The following is a 25,964-nucleotide window of genomic DNA, read 5'->3' on the forward strand; positions in this document are numbered from 1 at the left end:
TCCGGGAGCATGCACCATGCCAGCGCCTCAAGAAGTGGTCAGACTGTCAGAGCGAGATCACCACTCTCCACTCGAACTGTCCAGACCTTAAACCCCTCCTGTCCTCTAGTTTCTCTGCCGCTGTCGATCCCAGAACCTGCCCGTGCCTCTCTATATTTACCAGCGTGCATGCTACGCACCGTGCCCTATCATCAGTGCTTGCCAGTGTGTGTGCGTGGCTACGTGCATCGGTGCACGCGGGCATGGCTCCTCACCTCCCCTTGCTCGTGCTCCTGTTCCTCGTCCTGCCCGCGGCCGGCGACGCCGCCGCCGCCACCGTCGCGGCGGCGGCCGCGCCGCGGGCAGGCAGCGCCGCCGCCGCCTTCAACGTCACGGAGATCCTCGCCCGCTACCCGGAGTTCAAGCTCTTCAACCTGCTCCTCTCCAAGACCCGCGTTGCGCGCGAGATCAACAGCCGGAACTCCGTCACCGTCCTCGTCCCGGACAACTCCGCGGTGGACTGGCTCCTCCGCCGCAGCAACCGGCTGGCGCGCGCCTCGCTCATCGAGCTCATGTCCGTCCACGTCGTGCTCGACTACATCGACGCGGCGAAGCTGGCGGCGCTGCCCGCGCGGGGCCAGCCCGTCGTGGTCACCACGCTGTTCCAGACCACGGGCACCGCGCGGAACCGCACGGGGTTCCTCAACGTCACCGCCGCGCCCCGCGGCGGCGCCGTCTTCGTCTCGGCCGCGCCGGGCTCGCTGGTGAGCGCCACGCTCAAGAGGGCCGTCACCGCCAGGCCCTACAACATATCGGTGCTCCAGATCAGCAACTTCGTCGTGCCGCCGGGCGTCGTCACCAGGCCGCGGCCGCCGTCGCCGCTCATGCTGCCGAGGATGAGGCAGATGTCGATCGCGCCGAGCCCCGCGCCGACGACGTCGCCGCGGGTGCCGCCGGCGGCGCTACCGACCTCGGAAGGCGACGCCGGCGAGGCTCCGGACGCTGCTGAAGCGCCGGCGCCGTCGTCGCACGGCCATGTGGCGCAGCAGGCGACGAGTCGTTGGTGGATTAGTGCGGCCGTGGGGATGGCATTGGCATGCTCGATCGGATACTTGTAGATTGATTGCGACGGATCGGGAAGACATTGTCCGCATGATCGCCTGATTTCGCACATCCTAGCTAATTCCTTTAGCTGCATTTTCTATTTGTTGTTTTCTTATTATATGCTTGTTGGACATAGAGTAGAGTTGCACGTTCCATGGAAAAACGTGTCTCAGTTACTGTTCTTTGCCATTATATATGCCAATTGAAATGTGACGCCGGACTCATATTTTTCGCTTCTTATTTAGTAACAAGTTAGTGCAAACATGAAAAAAAATACAGGTTATGCTTAAAGTACCTCTAATGACAAAACAAGAACTCAATAAGAGTAATAGTACCTCTAATGACACAAACACACTAGACTTTATTTGATGCATAGATTACGTAGAATGACATGCATGGATTTAAGCTTTCAAGAAACAGGTGGAATGAGGTACATAGATTCTGTTCCAATAAACTTGCAGATAGATTGAACACTAGGCTAACCAATGTGAAGGGAATCGGTGCTCGTAACGTAAGAGGGGGAGGAAGTGAATTAGGCAATTCTAAAATTTTAACCTATGCCTCAAACTATGACTCAAACTAGTTAGCACAAAATGTCATATTCGGACCCACGGGAATGCACACATGGCCTACATCTTACAGGATAAGGGGTGCGAGATAAGGGGTGGGATATGACGCACGCACTACACCAGCTGTAACTACTCGTAGCGTAGTAGAACTACTCATGAGTACTAAAACTAATAGGATACAGTAGAAAACTACCCAAAAAGTAGTTGGGTAGGACTCCTGGGCTCCTATCCGACTAGAACTTTCATATAATCCTATCCCCCAGACTATATAAGGGCGGATAGGAACTCCTCCAAACAGAAAATCATCCGATCACCATCTAAGACAATACAAACCGCATAGGACGTAGGGTATTACGCTCTCGGGGCCCGAACCTGTCTAAAATTTTGTGTTCCTTGCAGGTTCCTGATCTCGGCGACACCTTACCTACAAACTCACCACCTTAGGGGTATCCCTCGGTGGACGTGGCGGTAAAACACCGACAGCTGGTGCGCCAGGTAGAGGTGTTCATCAAGCATCCACCGGAGAACCCGATGGCATCTCTCAACTTCACCAGCACCATGCTCGACGAGGGCACAACTTTCGTCTTTGGCTTCTGAATCTACATCGCCAACGGCTTGGGTGGCTTCAACAGCCACCTAGTCGACTCCAGAAAGCCCAAGACCTCTACACCAACTCGAAGCAGTGAACTTGATGAGTTCATCGACAACCTCGACGAGTTGCTGCTCCTCGATCTAGCCAGGCAGATTGAGAGGATCTCCATTTTCGACACGACTTCAACTCGTGCTGCACGAAGACTACTCGAATCGGATTCAAACAGATCTGAGGAGGCTACGCAATCCAAATCCCTCTCCGATTTGGAGGAGAACTTGGATCGTCTTCTCAAGATTCAAGACGAGGGAGCCACCGCTTGTCGAGGGCCCTCCATTTTTTATAACTATCCAGACTCAAACAAAGAGTACCCGTCAACTATAAGTTGGAGCCGAGGGGGACTCGAGGACGAGGGAGCCACCGCTTGGCGGGAGGCCCTAGTTCTTGATAACCACTTGCAACCCGATGATTACCCCAAATGATTTTTGGGTAATCACTTGGGTTTAACCATAACATCTACGCCGCAAGGCCATTTCGTGTACTGGAAGGGTCTAGAGCCCTCCGAGTTACTCGAATACGACTCCCGCCTTGTGGCAGAATCCACCCTTCGGCGTATCAACCCCAGAGCCGGAAGATTTTGACTACTCCGCTCAACTTCACCTCGCGTCACGACATCGATGCGCTGCAGCGACGACCTCGACTACTCGACTCACGCCGCAGTTACGACTATTTCGACAAATCGGCTACGCCAACGACAACTTCAACTGCTCGTCTCAACTAGAAACTAGTTGGGAACGAGTCTTAAACTATTCGGCGACTAACTCCGTATGGTCAACAATCAGTTGGAATCAGCTCCGACTAGTCGGCTTCATCGACAAATCGCCCACGGATCAAAGCTACGTTTCGCCGTCTACTTTTTACGCAACGCACACTCTCTCCATCGGCGAACTTGAAACCCCAAACCATGTCCAGATTGGTTTGAGGCGGTTCAACCCAGGACCCTCTCCATATTGGAAGAGGATTTGGATCATCTACCACCGCTCGGAGAACGAGAAGCCACCGTGCGTCGGGGGCTATTGTTTCCGATAACTACTTGGATTCAGCTGCTCATAAGATCCGGAGTCCGGTAGGGGGATCAGATTGGTCGGGCAAATTTGGACCTCGGAAGGGCATGAAACCCTCAAGGTTTCTTAAATCAAGTCCACCACGATCCATTACCAGATCCGGCGAACTCCCTTTTCAAGAAGGCAGACCCCCTCCCTTTCGACGACAAAGACGAGGGCCAGATGGCGCGGAGTGCCAAACACTTCGTGCCCAATCGAGAAGTTTTCATGGTTCACACCGGCGAGGACTGTGAAGGCTTAAAGCGGGTCCAGCTAGATGACTACAACGACTACCTCCTTGATCCACTCGACAAAGACGTGGACGTAACGATGGATAGTGAATTCCCAGACAACATCAAGGTAGAAGACGCAGATGATATGCAGAAGAAACACCGTAGGCTCATCAATGTGAAGCGCACCAAACACAGGCACTGCGCAGTCGAGATGAACTAGCAGGGGAGCGGCAACCTACACGACTCCTCCACGGGCGACCTTCGCACCATCATCAACGCTGGGCGGGACGCCCGCAATGTCATCATTACTAGGCAGCAGGAGCGTGAAGAAGTGGAAGCCTACAGCCCCACCCACTATCAACTCCCTCTCGACTACCTGGAGACAACTCGGAAGCGCAAGCCAGAAGCTGGGGAACAATCCACTCGTAGAAGGAAGACTCTCAGTTTGAAGGAATAATTTGAGGAAGCCCTCCATGGGTAATGCCCGTGGCACCCGAAGAGCAAACATTCCGCGTTTGAATATCAAATCCTTCGGAGGGTCCCGGGAGCTTCGCCAAAACTCTGAAGAAAGATGACAAGACTGCCCGGATTATGATTTATAAATAAATTAGTACCTGATTCAAGAAGATTTTTTGAGGATCTTTTAGGTGTTTCTCTTGTTTAAACCATTATTTTGGAACTATATCTCGAAATAAGATATTCCGTACACGTAAAAGCATCTATTTTTACCACTTAGTCAGGGTCGCCATTTATGTTTATTACTCGGGTTAATCGTGATTCCCTCGCTAAACTCAGGGAATCCTATCACAGCCGATCCATACGACTGCTAAAAGTGGTCACCTCGTTTGGCAATGACCAGTGGAACCCGTTAATTAGTAAAAACAAAAGCACTTACTTTGGGATAGAATTATAGCTGTACATCGGGCCGGGCGGGCCGGCCCGACCCGACTCTTACATGGGCCGTGCCAATGTATAAAATGACAGCCCGACCCAGCACGCTTACACTAACGGGCCGTGCCGTGCCGCCCATCGGGCTGGCCTCTCGGCCCATGGCACAGCCCGTACACTCTTAAATGGGCCGTGCCAGCCCATTTAGCATGACAGCCCGTTAGACCCATTAGGTCTGTCGGGCCTTTACAGCCCGCTCATCCAACACATGATTTAATTATTTAAACAACAGAAGAGAAGATGTATATCGAAAATTTCAAACATATAGCACTCAACTCAACCAAAAAATATTACACAAATACACAATCAAACCGTCCAAAATAGATCACCAAATAGTTTAAGTGATACAAATTGTCCAATTCAGTTATGGGTTGCCTTAATATTTGGCTGCCTCATTAAAAACCTTTCTAAGTAAAAACTCATATCAACTATAGGAGAAAACCTTAGAAAGAAAAAGTGTACAGCCGACAACCCACTCTCACTTGGGCTTAAGACAGCGCTTCGTTGATGTACAAGTCCTCGAATCCAGAGAGAAGCTCCTCATTCTCCAAGTCATGCTGCTGCCGAGATGCTCCAAGCTCCCAGTCCTTCAAACATGAAAGCATCTTCACCATCTCGCATGTCAAGCTTCGACGCCGCTCTTCAATTACCCTGCCAACAAGAGAAAAGGTAGATTCTGAACTAATAGTAGACACAGGAACCGTCATAATATCTTTAGCAAGGATAGATAGTACCGGGTATAAGCGCCTGTGATCATGCCACCAGCTTAAAATGTTGAAGTCATCATCAAAATCAGAAAAAGGATCACTATCAAGATATGATGACAACTCAGATGACTGAGAGGCAAGCAGGGGGGTTGTAGCAGTAGCAAATGTAGGTGAAGGTGAAGCAGATGCATTAGTACAAGATGATAGGGCTGAACCTCCACCACCTACATCAGAACCAAAAATCTTCCCCCAAACTTTCCTCTTCTTTCCAGCGGTATTAATTTGAGGTTGACGATGCGACTAAATGTTACCAAATTTCTGCTCATACTTAGCAAACACTTTAGAAAGCTCAACACGAACAGATTCATAATAACAAGAGTAATCATGATTGGTAAGCTGCGAAATAAGTGAGAGTGCCTTATGAAAGCCTCTAATCTTAGCCCTAGGGTCAAGAATAAAAGCAAATGAATACAACATAGGAATAGTCCTCCAGTACTTAAACAACTTAGCTTTCATAGGCAGTATAGACTCCATAAGCAAAGGATCATTCTCATATTTATTCAGATGAGTAGCAATTTCAATAATATGATGCAACATGATAGGAACAGTAGGATAATAAACACCAGACATCTCAACAGTAGACTCATAGAACAATTCAAGAAATGAAAGCAGGGTTTCAGCAACATACCAATGATCTTCAGTGAGAAGGGTCTGACCCATAGCCTGCTTATAGTGAGTATGGATAAAAACAGAGAAGGTGCTTTAACATGAGATAAGTGGAGTTCCATCTCACATCCATGTCCAAGCCAAACTTTCTAGGACGGACACCCATAGCAATACAATAAGATTTGTATGCAACAATCCTTTGATTAGATGAATTCAAGAAAGATATGGCAGTTCTGAATGCTTCAAGATAAGGTTTCAAACGCTTCAAACCAGATTTAACAATCAAGTTTATAATATGACACGCACATCTTTGATGCAAGAAAACAGAACCAATGTATCCAGAGAATTTAAGAGTCAAAGAAGTCATGGCATTAGCATTAGTAGATGCATTGTCAAGAGTAAAAGAGAAGATCTTATCAGTCAACTTCCACTCATCAAGCATAAAACCAATTCGCTCAGCAATATTAGAACCAGAATGAGAACAATCTATAAGACGCAAGCCAAGCAACATCTTCTCTAGTTCCCAATTAGAATTAACAAAATGAGCAACCACACTAAGATAATCCTCCTTAGCATTACCATTCCAAATATCAGATGTAATTGCAACAGAAGAACATGCATTTAAATAGTCCATAAGCAAAGTACGAGATTGATTGAAAAGCTTAGCAACATCTCTAGTGGTTGTTTGCCTAGAAACAGTGGCAAACCTAGGATTATGAGCACGTTTGATATAATCAACGAAAGCATTATATGCACCAATGCCAAGAGGCAGATCTAACCTAGCAATCATACGATATAATTCAGTACGAGCAAACTCAGCATTGTACTTCCAATTTCTAAGAGAACCATCAGAACTAAACTGAAGCACAGATTGAGACCTTGCAAAACGATCAGCCTTCTTACTACATGAAGCAAGATGCCTAATTAAATGACCAGTACCATTAGTAGAAACACCAGTAAGAACTTTCTTGCAGAGGGTGCATTTAGCACCAGAACATACCCTCTTACCATTCACCTCCTCAGAGATCTCCTCGAAGTTGTTCCAAACGTGCGAGGTGCGTGCCCTTCTCCTGCCCCTGTTCCCCCACCCCTGCTGCGCTGCCATGCCGGAGGTCACCGTAGCAGACGGTGCCGTCGGTGATGGCGTCGGCATGGACGACGGGGTCGATGTGGACAAGGGCACTGAGGTCGGCGAAATCTGAGGGGATCCATCGGCAAGGTCGTGGTCGATGTTGGACGGATCATTGTCGGCATCGGCATCGATAAACGTCATCCGCGGCGGCCGAAACCGGGGTACAGGAGGAGGTGGAGGACGATCCCCTAGGCTCGGGTTGGCCCGCGACCTCGATGAAGAAGCCATCCAGGGGGCGCGGGGGGCCGCCGAGGGGGCGCGGGGGGCGGGGCGGGGCCGCCGGGGGTGGGGGGGCGCGGGTGGCCGGGCGTGCGGGTGCGCCGCTGCAGGCTGGGGGGCGGGGTGAGGCCGTGAGGGGGGGCGGGATTAGGTTATGGTTAGGGTTTTGGGCGAGTGGGGGGGGGGGGGGGGCGGTCGGGGCTTAAATACGCCACGCGGGTTTATTGGGTTGTGCCGTGCCTTATGGGCCGTGCTTTTTAAAGGGCCGTGCCGCCCATCGGGCTGTGACAGGCCGCAATTAATCGGGCCGTGCCGTGCCGCCCATCGGGCTGTCTTCTCGGCCCATGGCACGGCCCGGCCTTTTCTCGGGCCTGACCTGGCCCATCATCTATCGTGCCGGGTCTCTTTTGGCCCGGACCAAAATCACCAGGCTGCGTGCCGGCCCATTTAGCCCGGCCCAAATGTACAGCAGTAGATAGGATGAGGGAGAACCGGGGAGGAAGACAGAGTTCGGGAGGGGATCAGAGTTTCACTTCGTCAAAAGAGTTCAGAGGACGGGGTCAAATGCGATTTATACAGTATCGCTACCGCCTCGGTACACGGGCTCAGCCCAATACAAGAATGTATGGCTCAAGGCCCACGATGATCCACCGTTGATGTTTCACTCTCACTCGCGGTTCTTGACAGAGAGCCTCTGATTTCCGGCTTAATCGACCGTGAAGCACGCCGAGCAGTCGATCTCAGCAAATTTGGAACAGCCGTACGGCGATGGAGGTGGGGACTGCGGCAAACATATATGTATATATAGGAAAGAAGATGGGGCAAAGAGTACTCCGATCCAAGGAGAATCGGACGGGAACCACCGTACCAGACTCGGAATCCAATAATTCATCCACGTCATCACTGAGATAATAATAGATTAAGAACCAAAACGGAGTGAAAAGCTTGATTACGAATAGGATTCAGCTGGTGACTGGTGAACCAACGTGACGCTATTCCCGCTCCCGCCCCGCTGACATTATGGTGCCATCCTAGGGCTCGCACCTCGCGCTGCATCTGGGTGGTGATGATTCTCTTCCTGTCGGCGTTGCAGTTGCACTGTCGCTGTGGCTGCAGGCGGATCGGCCACCGCACCATGGAACTGGAACTCATGTTTGGTGAGGTGAGGTCTCTGAACTACTCGGTCCGATTCCCCGCTCCACGCCGCCGCCAGCTCCTCCCTCGTCTTCTGTTCAGATACAATAGAAGATTAGAACCCATCAATGCTTTGTTCAGGTGCTGCGACTCTTGGACCTATGTTTTTCTTTGTTTCTTGAGTTTACTGGTTGAAGCAGCAGCTTGGGGGCGGTGTAGTATAGCTCGGGGTGCTCTGTTCTACTGAGGAAATGCTACTGCTCTTCCCCTTCGATACCTACTGTAAAGCATCAAATCACCTTTTTTTGGTGAATGGTAATTTGTTGTTTTGCATCTGGGTAGTTCATCCTTCATAAAAGTCCTGATTTTATCTGCAACTGTCATGGTGTACGCATGTGGATTTTAGTTGATGCTGCTAGATTTCACATTCTGACCTCCTCAGATTATGAAACTTTCACATTCTGAACATTTCATATCAGAGAAACAATCATATTTTTAAACACAGCCTTCATAATCCGTATCTGAAAACAGACGACGCGGCATATGTATTTCACATCCAAAAAATTACATTGTACATTGTATATGCAGCATCAGCCCATAAAAAGTGCCAAGGTAATAAGGTATCCCATCATATGTTGTACAAAAAATACAGCACAAGAGTTATTGGAACTGTCTGACCACCATCTTTGCACTGGCACCGTTACTGGAACGAGGTGTAGCTAGCAGATCAGGACTGTCCAACAGACTGAACCAAGTAACAAAAAGCTCGATATTGACTTGGCACTCATGCAGATGGTCGACAGCACTTCAGTACCTGCTACCTGCCTCCACCATTCACTAAAACATTCATCCAACAGCTCCCAGTAGTTACACAGGTATATGAAGATATTGTCCAAAATTAGTCACAGGAAGATACAATATTTGCATTCTATGGAAAATGAAACTCGTGTGCAGCTCACTGCTTTGCGAAAAAAAACACAGGGCTATAGAACAAATGCACCACTTCCTCACCCTCCTATCCACAGCAACAGAAAGAGTGAAGCCAAGTTTCCGAATAACATGTACTGCTCCCCCATGGTCTCTCCAATATGTAAAAGAAACTGTTTACCCATATCAACAGAACACAACAGTTATGTAAGAGTTAACCAAATTGTCTGACTGAATATAGACAAAATACATATACATACATAAAGAATATTAAGTAACTCACATTTCCCAGATTTTTGGTACTTTGTACCAGATACGGGGCATCCACAATATATCACTGAAGCAATCGTTTGTAACTGCCATTTTATTACACCACAAACAAAGCTTAGAATCGACAAACTTCATCATAGATGCAAGCTTAGTGCCCATCAAGAAAAGGTGGTTTGTAAACACATTTCATCATCAAGGAGTCATCTATCTGTGATAAACAATTCTTTTATTCATAAGACAAGCTGCAAAGATGTTACAATGCCGACATGAACACACTGGACATCAATACTCTTCTTTCTTCTAGTACCAAGAAGAGTAGTAAAGCCCTGACAGAAAAAAAACACACTCTTGCTCCAAGTTTCCTAACAAGTACTAACGAGGAAGAGGCAGCAGCACCAGGACACGGACATGAGCCTACATTTGCCTCAGACTCTTGTTCCCGGAGAAGAGCCTCTAACCAAAGTTCCTCTAGAGTCTTCGGAGGCGGCTTAAACTTGAGGGCGATGTGAGCGATGAAGATACCAAACATGGGGCCGCTCCAACCGATCGTGAAACCCACCAGGCCCCCGTGGGGGCGGACCTGCGCGACCTCCTCCGGCGCCGGCGCATGCATCTGGGCGCGCGCCTCCTGCTCAACCAGCGGAAGCGCTCCCTTCTTCCCGGAGCTGCAGCCGCCCCGTCGCCGGCCGGCGGCCAACGCCGTGCCGAGCGAAGGATTGCATCAGGGGAGCCGAGCGAAGGATTGCATCAGGGGATGCATGATTTCGTATTCCGTCTCGCTTCTTTTCTCCTCTGCTTCCAGCGATTGGATCGAATTACTCGGGTTCTCGATTTGGGATATGCGGCCTGCGTTGCCCTAGGATATAGAGAAAGCTGAGGGGTGGAGATCCTCGCGTTCCGATCCTACCCGGAGCCGAGCGAGAATGCCACTCCGAATCGGAGTCCGGGGCGTTGAGGTCTGGAACGGTTCAGGATTCCGAGACTTACCCGGAGCCGACCACGGACACGTTGGCAAGGCGATGGCCGGTGCGACGTCGGCGTGCAAGGGCCGTCGCCCACGAGAGATTTCGAAATTTGACATCCAATCGTGCTAAGCAGCTCGTGTCTAGTTTACCCGAGCGAATGACATTCATGGGAATGCGCCAGATAATTTGGTACTCCACGTTGTGTATCAGGGCGGTCACGGGTAAGAGTTTTTTTTTCTTTCGCGACGGTGCCTGAGCAGTCAGTTTCTCAGAAATGCATGCATGCATACGTTCAGTACGTATAGCAGATGCTCAGGATCAGAGCACTTCTTTGATTTGACGGGAAAAAGGTACAGGAGCAAACAAACAGAGTAGAGCACCACTGCACCAGTGGCTGCTTCTGCTCCTGGAGTAATTTGTGATGGCGACTCGGTGCTTGTGAGGAATTCGTGTTGCTGCTCTGAACTTCTGAATTCTGAATGCTTAAGCAAACCTGCAGCCAACCTGCAGGATTTGTTGCTTCCCTGCCTGAACCCACCCATTTGCCCCATTTCCATCGGAGATCACATCCGTGGAGGGCAGCCATGGTGACGAGGGCAGGACGGACGCTTGCCTTCTTCTCGTTCTTGTCCATGGTGGCGCGCGGTGGCGCCGAGGCGAGGGTGCCTCCGCAAGTTGCAGGCAGCGGCGCGCGAGTAGCCACGGCGCCGGCGCCGGAGCCGCAGCTGCGCGTGCCCTGTCGATGGGTGGAGGAGCCTGATGCACCGCGACGCCGGCTGACAGCAGCGCCGTCTCGCCGGTCCATATAAATTGCAGTGAACCCTGTACAAATAAGGGGGCTTTATAAAAATAGCAAATTGATATTTCGCATTTAACCTCCTAATTTGGATCATGACTATTAATCGCAATACATCATAGAGGGTTTTATGTAAATATAGAAATAATATTTTACATAAAGATCCCTAATTTGGATCAAATATATTTCAGTAAGGTCCCTGTTTATTTACATATAAGCCCTGCCCTCCTTGTGCTCTTGCGCTGAACATCTTAATTCCTTTGTATGGAAACATAGTCTTCACAGCTAGAAAATTGTGCCTTTTAGCTTCGATATACTGTTTTGTTTTGAGCTCATCAAATGGTTGCAGTATACGTTCGTCTTTGCTGCTTCAATTTACATATCCAGCTATTCCCCAAAACTTGTTCAGTAAAATTTGGATAATCCAGTGGTTTCTTTATCCAGATCAATACAGAGGCAATCTGGGACGTATGCACTTGAGGCACTCAGGTTCTTTAGTTGAATGTGGGAAAACTCTATTTCATCTTAAATGAGAGGCAGAGCTCCTACCATTTATTTTCAAAAAAATTGTGCAAGTCATTCTGGTCTGTGCTTTGTAGTTGTTAGTGCCAAATGTGTCCTGCGTAAGCTTCTACAACCATATATAATTTTTTTTCCAGTTTGATGTCAGGCATATTTCAGTTACTGTTCAATGCATGACAAAGCTACAGGGAACTAAAATTATGATGAACATGATTCGTTTTCTTTCCTGAACAATTAATCCGCTACAGGCCACGGCCATCTCTTCAGCTCTTCCTGTTAGTGGCATCGCATTACTTACCTTCAGGTTGTGTTTTCTTTTCTCATTCTACAGAAGAAAGTTATACATACAGATAGTTATTTTAAAGCTATGTCCTAAAAACTTGTTGTTCTGTAGATATGACAACAGGTTGTCATTGTTGCTGCCAATGTCAGAGAATGGCACCATCAATAACACAAATCCATTACAAATGTTCAATTCTGGAGGAGGCAATGCTGCACATCAGAAGTTCAGAACACCTGGGCACGTGCTGTCTCCATTGTCCACATCTGGAACAGCAGCACATGATCTTAGTGGCCATTCAGTTGTTTCTGTCCAAAGGAGTACACAGGGAAATGGCAACATCTGCACTTGGGGTAGCCTTGAAAGCAATACAGAGGCAAATAGCACATGCATCTTGTGTGGGAGGATTTTATGCAGAAACAGCGTTTATTGACAAATCCAAGAACCCGATAGATATATCATCAATTTCAGTTGCAGAGGTCAGAGGGATGGGTCTCTTGTCTTTAAGATAAAAAAAATCTTGAATTTTGGAACCTATGTTGTTTTACTTTCTGTGAAAGCTGAGATGGCTCTCTTTTCCTAAAGAAAAAATATATTTGTTCACAATATGTCCAGGGGAGTAGAGTTTTAGATTGGATCACTTCTGGAAATTAGTGGGAAAAGGTTACATGGAGCTGGTGGGAGTGCTTATACTGGAAGATGCAAGATTGAGATGATTTTTGTATCAATGACAGCACCATGGTGAAACATTAATTGTAAATAAGATGGTGTCTTTGAGTTTCTGAAAGTACAAAGGTTCGGTTCATTATCGCAAATGTTCAGTATAACAGATGCTTAATATCAGAGCGTTGCTTCTTTGAAGCCAATCCATGAAGGTCATGTCTCGCTCCTATGCAGCAAGGACCAGTTTGTTACTGCTCCCTCCGTTTCAAATTGTAGTTCGTTTTGACAAATCTAGATATATAATTTTTACTATGTATCTGACATAATATTTATCTAGATACATAGCAAAAACTATGTATCTAGATTTGCCGAAACGACCTACAATTTAGAATGGAGGGAGTAATTAGGCACTGACCACATGTCATTGACCTCCCAATGATATGCATTGCGGAATAAAATAACAATCAGAAGATTGGCATCATGTTACTTTAACTCACTTTCTCATATTTTGGATGCTTTGTATTAGACATGCTCATAACAGATTACTCAAGTGATCATTATTTTTTTTATCAAAAAATAGTGCTTGGAATCACAGAATATCACCGTATCAAAGATGCAGGCAATATCACACCGATAAGAAAAACTGCTTTTATCATAAGAAAAATATATTTATCATAGACGAGAGTTGATTCTATAGCTGCAATAAGAACTGCTTTTATCTACTATAAACTGATGCCGAAACACTAGTACAGACCAGCATGAACATACTTCTTCCCTTTACCACTAGTAAAGGAAAGCCTGGATTGGATCAGGCAATACACGAACACAATAAGCCCTAAGGCCTTATTTGCAGCCCTTGTTTCTTGGCTCCTTCAAACCTTCTTTACAAGCATTAGCCTCCAGCAATTTTTCCAAGATACTCTTTTGCGGGTTGGACCGATGCCAGGTCATAGCCAAGGCGATCCCCATCATAGGACTCCAAACAATATGTTTTACAGTTTTGCCATTTGTAACGTTGATATTATAAAATTAGGACTTCAAACGTGTGTCTATTAATCATACTGCCATTTGATGTATTTTCTCTCTTTTTCTTTTCTTTTCAAGTATTTGGTACGATGAAATGACCTTCTTGCCCTTCCTCTTTTTGTTGCACCCACGTCTCGTTTGTTCAGGCAGGCTGACTCCTGGCCCCTTTTTTTTTTGACCCGGCCGCCGCGACCAGGCAGGCAGGCTGGCTGGCTGCCGGCCGCCGCCGCCTGCTGGAGAAAAATGTGCATATCATTTTTATGCAAAAAAATTCTGGACATTAAAATAAGCAAAAAAATAATATGGGCACAATTATAAGCACAATAACCAGGGCGCCGCCGTTCTTGGCCATGGCGGGCGTGTCCAGGGCGGTTGCACTCCAGGGGGTGGAGCTGTCCACCTCGCGAACGGCGCGGCCAGACCGGATACGCCAAGGGCGCCGCCGTCCTCGGCCATGGCGAGCGCGGCCAGGCCGGTGTTGGGCGTGGTGCGGGCGCGTCTAGGGCGCCACCGCCCTCGGCCATGGCGTGGCGCGACGGCGGGCGGTGGTGGGGCGTGGCGCGGGAGGCGGCGGTCGCTAGGACATGAGCAGACGATGGATCAGTGACAAGATGAGAAGACAATGCGTCATCCAGATCCATGCAATACAGAGGGGCAAGAATGTCATTTCACCCCGCCAAATGCCTGAAAAGAAAAAAGAGAAGAGGGAAAATACACCAAATGGCACAATAATCAAGAGGCACATGTTTGGAGTCCCAATTCTACGATATCAACATTATAAATGGCAAAACTGTGAAGCGCATTATTTAGAGTCCTATAATTGCAATTTTCTCGAGAATGGAGCGCAGCGACTCGAAATGTTTTGTGGATTCCGGGAAGAAGGTGGAGAGAGGCGGCGGAGACTAGGTAAAGAGATAGCCCGAGAGGCCAATAGTAGTATATATTTAGATTGATTTATAGTCATTTAGGGCTCCACTGCTGCTCGGTTAACATCAGCCGCCCGATGTCTGCTCCACTAGCAAATGTTTTGAAATTACGACAGGTAAACTTACAAAGGCATCGTGGCCTTCTCAGTAGTCACAGTCAGGCACAAAATTGTAAAAGAAAATATCCCCAATTCTTTCCCTACCAAGTCACGAGTTCTCCCCTAAAAAAATGTCACGAGTTCTGAATTATATAGCAAGGAAAAATTTGCTGTGGAAACTTTACCTAGGTGGAAGCATGGAAACCCACCAAAGAAGCATATTCCAATCGCTAGGAAAAACACAAACCTCTACGTATCCATAGTGCAGTGATAGATATACTTTGTCGTAAAAGTTCGAATGCAAACATGTTTTGCAAATAAGAAAATAACATGAAAATTATGAGTTTTGTGCGCGCAGGAGATGATAAATTTCCTCCATGGATATACGAAATTTCAATTTCTATAGTGAATGCAAACATGTTCTGTGACAAGCTTTAAACACCTGAAAAAATATAAAACATATGTGAATGTTTCGCGCAACATTTCATCTAAAAATTTCCACTAAACCAAACATCCCGACATACAAGATCATCATCAACCATGCAACATAAAAAGTATCACTGCTGCAACATCTCAGGCTAATTATTGCACCATCGAAGAAACAAACATAAAACCGAACATCTCAAAAACCGATCTTGCAACCTCAGCATATACTAATCCAAACATCTCAAAAGACCCGCTCCAACATCATAAAATCTGGACACCCCACGGCTTGCTGGTGTCTCTTTTTTTTTAAGAGAAAAAAAAAGTGAGCGCGACAGCAGCTCTTATGGTGTGGGTACACCAGTACACCACATCCTCCCCTTCCCTTCCTCTTGACCTCTTCTTCGCCCGTTGCAGGAGCAGCGCGCGACGTGGTGGTGACCAGTGCGGGGAGCACATGGCATGGTGACCGGCGCAGGAAGCAGGGGCATGGCGTGGCGCGGCGACCGGCGGCGACCATGGCGTCAAATCTCTCCAAGACTCATTAGAGCAAAATGACCCACCGTCAACGAAGCAGCGGCAAACAGAGAAGGATTATTCATTCCTGCAGCAGTCAAACGATACAGCATAACTGTACATGACATGCAGCATCCAAAAGGCTTGTAGGACTGCGCATGGAGTGCAGACTGGATACACCGTGCGTCTCCGGCGGCAAGCTCGCCAGGAGCCCAAAGATGCGATGCAGATAGCGCGGCAGCAAGAAATTTGATCTCTGATACAGATTCGTCTGAATAATAATCCCTCTCTAATGCTTGTCAACGTATCAGATCAAGCTACACACATACTTGCACGCACTAGACAAGTTCCGCGACCTGTGCATTTTACTCTCAAAACCTGCTCAGATATACTGCAGAACCCATCGTGTGCAGATAGGTGCAGCGAAAAAACAGGGGAATAACTTTGCGTGGTGGTAAAGTAACTTGTGTGCAACAATTAGTAGCATAATAGCATGTACAAGTTTCAAAAACCTTGCATCCATTTCAGAGTGAGACACAGATAGAATACCCTGTACTGAGGGGGGACATGAACCGTCTGAACAAAAATGAAGTATGCAATATGGATAATTTGACGTAGTAACATGATATGATGATCAGGAATAACAGATGCTTTGAGTACACCTGGAAAAATCATTACCGGTTCATTGAGAATCAAAAGGTCAATTTCATCCATCATAACTGATCAATAATGAGAGATTGATCAAAAAGAAGGCAGAGACATTGGATCATGTAGATGAAACTGAGATCATTGTTATGGCACTGTATGAAAAGAGTTCAATATCTGGGACAGATCAATGTTGAAATTATAAGCTGTTATACTGGGTGGTAGAAAGTTGTCCTTGTGTATTTCACAATCAGTAAAACAGTTCCATGGGGAAAGGTAAGCAACCATAGGAATTTCAATTAAATATAATAATTCACGATGCTAGTACATTTCAATCAAGCATAGTAAATCCTAAATTTCAATTTAATAGAATAATAGCTGCCGGGTTCTGACATATTAGTGTGGTTGGAACTATGAACATACAGAATAACGTAAATTTCGAACCACTCACAGGATAGTGTGAATGTAAGGGCAAAACAAATGCAGTGCAGATTATAGTTGCATCACCAATAGGCAGCAGGGGATATGAGCTGGAATACAGAATAAATAATCCATGAGGAACAACTGAATGCCTGACAGATGCCCTGAATCGAGCAGCAACAGCAGGTCAGTAGCTGGAGATGGTTTAGCTTCCACCACCACCAATGCACCACATGAGCCCATAAAAGAAATAGAGGAAATGTAGCTAAAGTGACAGGAACATAGGCATAGAATTTTAAGTCATTGTGATGAGCACACATGAAGTGCCTTGCTCTTAGGTCATGGCAAAAGGTTCTACCGGAGTTGTAACTGCAAGAACTAGCCACCAGCAGAAGTGCCAAAACAACCACAGCAATGTCTTTTCGAGTGATGACTAAAAGATGAGTATACCGCACACTTAAAACTTTAAGTTGCAGCAGGAAGGTACCATTACTACCTATTCTCTATAACTGTCCATTTGTCCACTTGGAAATGTCATCTAACTGTAAACACCTGTTCAATTCAAAACACAGTCAGAATTGAGATTGGATTGACTCTTCCTAAATATTACTATCCGGATTCATTAAGAGAACTTACATGAAGTATTCCATGGAAAGAACTAGCACTTGGTGGCCTCAGGGGGTACTACTGTTTATTGATACATGTACATCAGGGGGTACTACTGTTTATTTCATTGAATCTGCAAGCAGCAACTTGTTTCTTTGAAATAATCAGGCAAGGCAACCTAAAGATTTTGACAATTTGGATCTGATGCTCACCTTGCAATTTGGGCATTTGGCTTCTTTACAACTGGTTCCCTAATCCAAAGACTCCTCATGATCGCGCGGCGCGTTAGTTTCTAGTTGCAGACGCATGCATGTCCCCAGACATAATAATTCATCATTAACGAGTTCCAAAAGCTGCAGTAAACAATTGTTTTATCCGTCTAACATCTGAAAAGGAGCACAACCCAAACAAACAAACTAGACTTTATTTGCCAGGATACACTTCCTTCTACTAAGAAGAGTAGAACAATTCAAAAAAAAAAAACAGATCTTATTATCTGCCCCTGCACTCTTCTTTCTACTAAGCAATAGAAGAGTACAACCTGGGACCTTACTTGTCCCCAATACTCTACCTATCCCAATACTCGTCCTACTAATTATTTATTAATATGAGTATTACACCCCCAAGACAGATAATCAAGACCTTATTTTCTCCAAGATCGGGTTCTCCTTCCTAGTAAGTAGAGCGTCAATATTTTCCTGAGAAGCTTCTTCAGAACAAGATTAATCACGCCCTTTGGGAGGAGCACCTTTAGAAGAACAAATCTCCAACCATATCTCGCTGGCAGTCTTCGGACGGGGTTTGGACAGATGATACAGCAGGCCGACAAAGACACCACTGAATCTGGGTGGTGACTCCCCTCCTGCTGCAAGCGGCCACCGCGCGCTGAACAATCGACCGCGCCATGGTATTCATTTTTGGCCTCTCGGCTTCTGTCTCTGCACTAGTAGAAGGACTGAAAAGTTATCTCGGTTCTGAGATTGGGGCTTGCCGGGACGAGTCGTTCTGTAGCTGTCTCCAACGGTACCCTCTGAACCGTTGTGTACCCTGTATAGAGAAGATTCCGTTCTCTATTGCTCCAGCAGCGTTCTCTAAATGGTTCTCTAAAATAGAGAACGCTACAGGTTTCCTCTATACATAGAGATTCTCTCTCCTCTTCTCTATTTTTTCTTTACGTTTTAAACACTGAATTAAATAAAAATAAAATATGTTCATAGCATTTGAGGTGTGATAAATACGTACGTACAAAAATTTGGAACAAAATACGTTTCTAATATAGGGTTTAATGTATAGAGAACGAGATTTAGAGAACGTTGTTGGAGAGAAATGAGATATAGAGGAGAGAATCTTGTAGAGAATTCTGTAAATGAAGGATATAGAGAAGGATATAGAGAACGACGGTTGGAGATAGCCTTATATCTATATCCTTCATTTACAGAATTCTCTACAAGATTCTCTCCTCTATATCTCATTTCTCTCCAACAACGTTCTATAAATCTCGTTCTCTATACATTAAACCCTATATTAGAAACGTATTTTGTTCCAAATTTTTGTACGTACGTATTTATCACACCTCAAATGCTATGAACATATTTTATTTTTATTTAATTCAGTGTTTAAAATGTAAAGAAAAAATAGAGAAGATGAGAGAGAATCTCTATGTATAGAGGAAACCTGTAGCGTTCTCTATTTTAGAGAACCATTTAGATAACGCTGCTGGAGTAATAGAGAATGGAATCTTCTCTGTATATAGGGTACAGAACGGTTTAAAGGATACTCTCGGAGACAGTCTAAAGAAGGATATAGTGAACACGGTTGGAGATAGCTTAAGAAGGGGGGAAAAACTGAACCTTCCTATTCCAATCCGGCCCGACTCGGAGCAGAAAATTCTGATCCTACGCGGAACCGGAGTTCGGAACAGCTGTGGGTGAGTCGGCTCACCCGTGTCCCTACCCCACCGGCCACCGCCACCTCGGCCCCACCAGTCATCCTCCCCGACCTCTCCCCCACCAACCTTTCCTCCACGCCGCGGCAGTATATTAACCCGGCGCGCCCCCAATTCCGTCCTCCTCCTCAGCTCAGGCGAGCAGCGGAGCCGACCGGACCCTCCTCAAATTCCCGACCAGGCGGCCACCACCATTTGCCCCTCCGGCGGAGCCAACCACTTCACTGGCCCAGCGCGATGGGGTCCGTCCCGGAGGACTCCGCGGCGGCCGTGTTCCGCTCCAAGCTCCCGGACATCGAGATCCCGCGCGGCCTCTCGCTGCAGGCCTACTGCTTCGAGCGGCTCCCCGAGGTGTCCTCCCGCTCGTGCCTCATCGACGGGCAGACGGGCGCCGTGCACACCTACGCCGACGTGGAGCTGCTCTCGCGGCGCGCGGCGGCGGCGCTGCGCGGGCTCGGGGTGGGCAGGGGGGGCGTGGTGATGAGCCTGCTCCGCAACTGCCCCGAGTTCGCCTTCGTCTTCCTGGGCGCCGCGCGGCTGGGCGCGGCCACCACAACGGCCAACCCGTTCTACACCCCGCACGAGATCCACCGCCAGGCGGACGCGGCGGGGGCGAGGGTGATCGTCACCGAGGCCTGCGCCGTCGATAAGGTGCGCGCATTCGCCGCCGAGCGCGGCGTGCCCGTGGTGTCCGTCGACGGCGCCACCGATGGCTGCCCCCGGCTCCGGGACCTCATGGACGCCGCAGAGCCGCTCGCCGCCGACGAGGAGGTCGACCCCGACGACATCGTCGCGCTGCCATACTCCTCCGGCACCACCGGAATGCCCAAGGGCGTCATGCTCACGCACCGCAGCCTCGTCACCAGCGTCGCGCAGCAGGTGAGCGCACGACCTCCCTGCCGCCTTCAGGCTGCCGCTTGCCACCGGGGAATGCTCCATTCCCGATTCCGTTAGCAGCCGCGAGCAAAAAAAAAAGAAGAACTACTACTACTGGGCGTCGAATTTTTCGGGGCTTTCCCCTTTCTCTGCTGCTTCTTCGAAGTGGCGTGACGGCGCCCAAGCTTTCCAGCTCGGGAGCATTTCCCTTTTTTTTCTCCCTTTTTTGTCGGCGCCAATCCAGCGACCATTTTAGGCATTTACCACGGCGTCAGCCATTAATGTGGCCAGCCGGCCTCGTGGCTAGCTTCACCTGGGCCCCACCTGTCAGCAACACTAACTCTAGCCAGCACAGTCAACCAGCTGTCCTGCTGCCGTGCCATCTCTAGATGCGCGTCGACAGGAGGATTAATGGCGCTACCGTTTGAGTTTTTTTTTCAAAAAAAATTCCGTTGGATTTTGTGCATTTCTGATTTCTGATTTGAAATGAAAATTTCTCGGTGGAATCTTGGTTCAGGTGGACGGCGAGAACCCCAACCTGTACTTCAGCAAGGACGACGTGGTGCTCTGCGTGCTGCCGCTGTTCCACATCTACTCGCTTAACTCGGTGCTGCTGGCGGGGCTCCGCGCCGGATGCGCCATCGTGATCATGCGCAAGTTCGAGATCGGCGCGCTGGTGGAGCTGGTGCGCGCGCACGGCGTGACCGTGGCGCCCTTCGTACCGCCCATCGTGGTGGAGATCGCCAAGAGCCCCCGCGTCGGCGCCGCCGACCTCGCCTCCATCCGCATGGTCATGTCCGGCGCCGCGCCCATGGGGAAGGACCTCCAGGACGCGTTCATGGCCAAGATCCCCAACGCCGTGCTCGGCCAGGTTCGTGCATGATTGAATGCATACAAGTACGAGTTTTATATAATGAGAAAAATCTTGGGTGGATTTGAGCGCGAATTTGATTGGTTTTTGTTAGTGGGGGCGCGTGGGGATTGGGAGGTGGTTGGTGGGTGGTAGCGTGTCGCCCTTTTTGCGTCTTTTTTTGGCTGCGGGCCGCGAGAGGCGCACGCGGGGCGGGAGGCCAATCCGTGGGGTTCCGGGGGGTTGCTTGTGCTGCATGCCAAGGCGACATCTCAACCACGCGAGACGCTTCGTGGAGGAGCAGCAGGTAGCTGCAGGGCTGTAGTGTGGTGAAAGGTCGGAGGCGCGCGCCAACCCCATGAAAGGGTTGCTGCCTCGCCAAGAAAGCATTTCGCTCGGCTACTCTTTTGGTCTGTCCTCCCTCCCAGGTTCTGGGTGGACGAGTCCCACCACGGGAGCCGGTGCACCGTGCCGTGCTTGCCTTGTCATTCAGCTGCATAGATGATATGGTGATAGGGTTAATCTTATTGTCAAAACCTCAAGATGTGGATGCGAATGATTTTGACACCAAATGTTGAACTGGACATGATTATTGGTTGCTGAAAACCACTGTTTGTTCGTGTGCCTTGACAGGGGTACGGGATGACCGAGGCAGGGCCCGTGCTGGCCATGTGCCTAGCTTTCGCCAAGGAGCCGTTCGAGGTCAAGTCCGGCTCCTGCGGCACCGTCGTCCGGAACGCCGAGCTGAAGATCGTCGACCCCGACACCGGCGCGTCGCTGGGCCGGAACCAGTCGGGCGAGATTTGCATCCGCGGCGAGCAAATCATGAAAGGTCCGTTGCTCTCTTCCCTCCCACGTCCAGTATTTTAGTATAGATAACGACCGGGCCGTGCTTACTGCTTAGTTAGGCACCGTTACATCGGAGCCATCGCTGGCAAATTTAAAAATCGGCTCTCTGAATGTCTGAACGTGGGCTTGGATTGGTCTGTGTCACAACACCGTGATGCAATCCCGTCCGCCTTGCTCTCAACTCACGAGAGCAGAGCCGCCACAGCTCATGATAGTGTACACGACGTGACAAGTTTAGCTGGAATCAAGGTGCCCCACTAGCAGCACGTAATCTAATCTGTCTTTGCTTTGGCACCGGGCATTCAGGCAAGCCTAGCTGCCTGGGTAGCATCGGAAGTTGGGTATTCTGGTAATTGATTTGGCCAGTAACAATTGGCCCTTTTCTATGTGAAACCTATTTTCTGAAAGTTTCGAAAAGAACATGCAGAACCTGTAGGATAAACTCATGTAATTTCTGAAAGTTTCTGCTCCTTCGCTGTTGGAATGGCATTTAAGTGTTTCAGTTTCAGTAGGCTCTCTACCAAAAAAGTTGGCTAGTAGTAGTAGTTGTACCAAAGCCTTCTCCTTACCAAAAGTATGTGTCCGCTGCACGTCCAGTTAGATACCCGTACCCCGCCCGTTCCAACCTACCACTACAGACATAATTTCCTTCTAGCACACGTCTGATTGCCAGTCATTTTCCATGGCTGTTGGCATCCTACTAACCGGATTGTTGGTAACCAATCATCCGCAGCTTGCCAATCAGTTCATCATGGCAGCTTGGTTGACGGTTCCAGAGAAGGACCTGAGACCAGAAAAAAAGGAAGTGTTCTTCGTATGTTCAGAGCCAGAGCTCTTGGAGAGCCATCTTTTTTTCCTTGGTGGCAGCACATCCTGAGCATTGCCGCCAGCATTAGGAATACGTGGTACTTTTCAAAAAATTAGGAATACACGGGACGTGGGAGCAGCTCAGTATGGGAGCCTCGGGTCCATGGATTCAGTTCAAGGCTGCTTCTTGGATACAGACATGTGCCAGTTGTGCTGTATGCACATCCATTATTGCGAAAGCGAACTGCCAGATGTGAATAATTCAGACCAAACCCATTGACGCCTAGCGTGTGGATGGTCTGAGCACAACTGTTCGTGCCATGGTTAAAGGCTGCATCCCCTGACTTGGGCATGTGCCTAGTAAAGAGGTGAGTCGGTCAGGCAGGGCCCTACCACAGGGTTCACACCCTGCCCCTGCTTGCTAGCCTTGAAACACAGGTTCTTTTATAGGCACTAGAACCAAACCGGACGATTTTCAGGTTAGGTATCATTATTTTTAAACGAAAAAAAGGCAAGTTCTTCATAAGCTATCAGCCTGGGTGGCTGGGTTCATGACCCATCAAGGAACCCATAAGACCCCACTGGGACAGGGATTGGTGAATGGTGATCCATCATTTCATTCCATCCCCTTAATGAATATAACCATTTAGGCATGGGTCACTATCTTTTTGAAGTGACGCTAATTTTCTTCGACTCTAGCACTGAACTGGTTAAAATAACAATGCCGAGTAAACAAGAAAATGGAGGAATGAACAAAAATAAAATAGGCATACATGACGGAGGTTTTCTCAGTACTTTTAAGTTTCCATTACCAGATCTTATGCAGTAATAATATCCCAATACGAGCTCCTAAATTGCATGTGACTTACAGAGCATCCATCCTGGCATCTTCTGGATGGTGCATTTATTTATACCCTGTATTCGTCGATGCAGCAAGCTGGCCATGTGAAAGCATTTCCCAAAGTATCTTCAGAAGTTTTAGTTTACACAAACTGCTATAACCTCAAAACAACTGAAGATCATCATAATTGGTTTCAATCACAAATTCTTCAAAATGAAATTTTCGAGCAGGGAGTTTTGCAGATAGCCAGTTCTGCAATCTCTGTTTCTCATAAAGACAGGTGCAAGCAAGATACAGCCAGACAGCTGCCTTGCTTCCGGTATTTCCTTTCCACAGAGTTTAGTTAAAAACCTGATCAGTAAGGTGAAATATCTCTTGGCTGTGCGTACATTGTATCCATGAATCCATGATAGCAACAGGCTGGTCTGTGGTCACCCATTTGCATGTTTCTTGATAGGAATCTTCCACATATTCTGTCCTTTTCTTTCTTCTTCACTGCCCCAGTGCCCTTGCATCTTGAATTATTTGTGTAGTTCTTTTTTCTAAGCATTTAGATATGTCTCTTTCGTAAACAAAAGGCAAGTGTGTCCTTCCATTCTTGCAGCCACACAATATTTGTGTTCCAAAATAGAATTACTCCAAAGAAGATATAAAAATAGTTTGGATATGATCTATGTTGCTTTCGGCAGTAATTGTCGAATGCCACCTCAAGTCTCAAAGACTATGACCTTGTAGAAATATACAAAAAATATTGGCAACGTTTCCCTAGTATGTAAATGATAAGAAATGTTGGCATTAGTATATGGGGTTACTGTAGGTTGCGAGTGTAACTGATGGCAAGATTTCACCACCTTAAGTCATCTCTATGTGATTTTGACCTGAAGTTGACTCTAGAGTATATCCTATAGCTTCTTTTTGAAGAATGAACTGTGAGGAAGTTCCCCAATCCTATAGCATTCTTTGAACCGTCTTTTGCTTTTGCTCTGACCATCTGATTTTGTCTTAGCAGTTAACATATTTTCCTGTACTAGCTATCAGATTACATTCTAAATGTGCAGATGTTTGAAGGTAATAATTGTCATGCTTGCTACTAAAACCTACGATCTGCAGGTTATCTGAATGATCCAGAAGCCACAAAGAACACCATTGATAAGGATGGATGGCTGCACACCGGCGACATTGGTTATGTTGATGACGACGATGAGATCTTCATTGTTGACAGGCTCAAGGAGATAATCAAATACAAGGGCTTCCAAGTACCTCCTGCAGAACTTGAGGCCCTTCTCATCACACATCCTGAAATTAAGGATGCTGCTGTTGTCTCGTAAGTTGATCCACTTGCTTTAATCATCGAATAGAATCAGCAAGTTTACATGGCACATGTTATCTTGGAGTCGAGGAATTCATTATTTGGGATCGTTTGCAGAATGAAAGATGAACTTGCCGGTGAAGTCCCTGTTGCATTCATTATACGGACTGAAGATTCTGAGATTAGTGAGGACGAGATCAAACAGTTTGTTGCAAAGGAGGTAATACCAATCTTCTGAAATAAATAATTTTTCGCGTACCAATGCATGTCTAGAAACAGTGAATATTTAAAAGGCTCTTAAGCCAAGGCGACTACTTGAAGAGCAAAGTACTATGATACAAACTTTCCAAAGAGGGCACACCCTAACAGACTCTACTATATTATAGGTTGTGTTCTACAAGAGGATCAACAAAGTTTTCTTCACGGATTCTATTCCGAAGAATCCTTCTGGCAAAATCCTTAGGAAGGACCTGAGAGCACGGCTTGCTGCAGGAATTCCTAGCGGTGACAGCACACAGTCCAAAAACTAAGCCTGATAATGATTCTGCCCCCCCCCCCCCCCCCCCCCAGTTTGTACACCCTTGTCAAAAATCATGCTGTAATATTCATAAGATGGCAATAATTCATATAGAAAGGCCAAGCAACCGTATTGATTCTTTTAGATGGATAAAGTATACTTTGTTTATTTGTTCTCCATATGTATTGTATCATGTATAGATACCCTTTTTGACCCAAAAAAAAAGTTGATTATAATATATACCATGTCTGAGTTCAATCTTTTGTTCAGTAAGAGCCATCCTCGGATCCAAATGGTGCCTGCTCTCTGTACATAAATTCAGACCGCTTTAGTGAAATGACAGCCTGATCCAAATTCAGACTGGTCAATCCTGTACTGGGTCCCTACAAAACTGAGCTATGTTTGGTTGCTATTGAAATTCGAAACATGAAATTTGGGTGTGTCTGGAGAAACAATATATGGTTAATAGACCAAGAATCTATATGGAATCTTGCATTTCTTTTT

The 25,964-nt window shown here is 47.4% G+C and overlaps 2 protein-coding genes across 2 annotated transcripts; both read left to right on the forward strand.

Annotated features, from left to right (window-relative positions):
- Positions 1 to 242: 242 nt before the first annotated feature.
- Positions 243 to 1,145, forward strand: LOC112888355 (fasciclin-like arabinogalactan protein 14). Its single transcript, XM_025954559.1, has one exon. It carries the CDS (start codon positions 243 to 245, stop codon positions 1,095 to 1,097), a length of 855 nt encoding a protein of 284 aa, XP_025810344.1. The 3' UTR covers positions 1,098 to 1,145.
- Positions 1,146 to 19,430: 18,285 nt separating this feature from the next.
- Positions 19,431 to 25,723, forward strand: LOC112888989 (probable 4-coumarate--CoA ligase 4). The gene is made up of 6 exons (XM_025955435.1): positions 19,431 to 20,290; positions 20,805 to 21,158; positions 21,771 to 21,969; positions 24,745 to 24,958; positions 25,061 to 25,163; positions 25,330 to 25,723. Exons 1-6 carry the CDS (start codon positions 19,649 to 19,651, stop codon positions 25,471 to 25,473), a joined length of 1,656 nt encoding a protein of 551 aa, XP_025811220.1. The 5' UTR covers positions 19,431 to 19,648; the 3' UTR covers positions 25,474 to 25,723.
- Positions 25,724 to 25,964: the final 241 nt, after the last annotated feature.

Source organism: Panicum hallii, chromosome 4 (genome assembly GCF_002211085.1).
Source record: "Panicum hallii strain FIL2 chromosome 4, PHallii_v3.1, whole genome shotgun sequence".
Taxonomy (NCBI): Eukaryota; Viridiplantae; Streptophyta; class Magnoliopsida; order Poales; family Poaceae; genus Panicum; species Panicum hallii.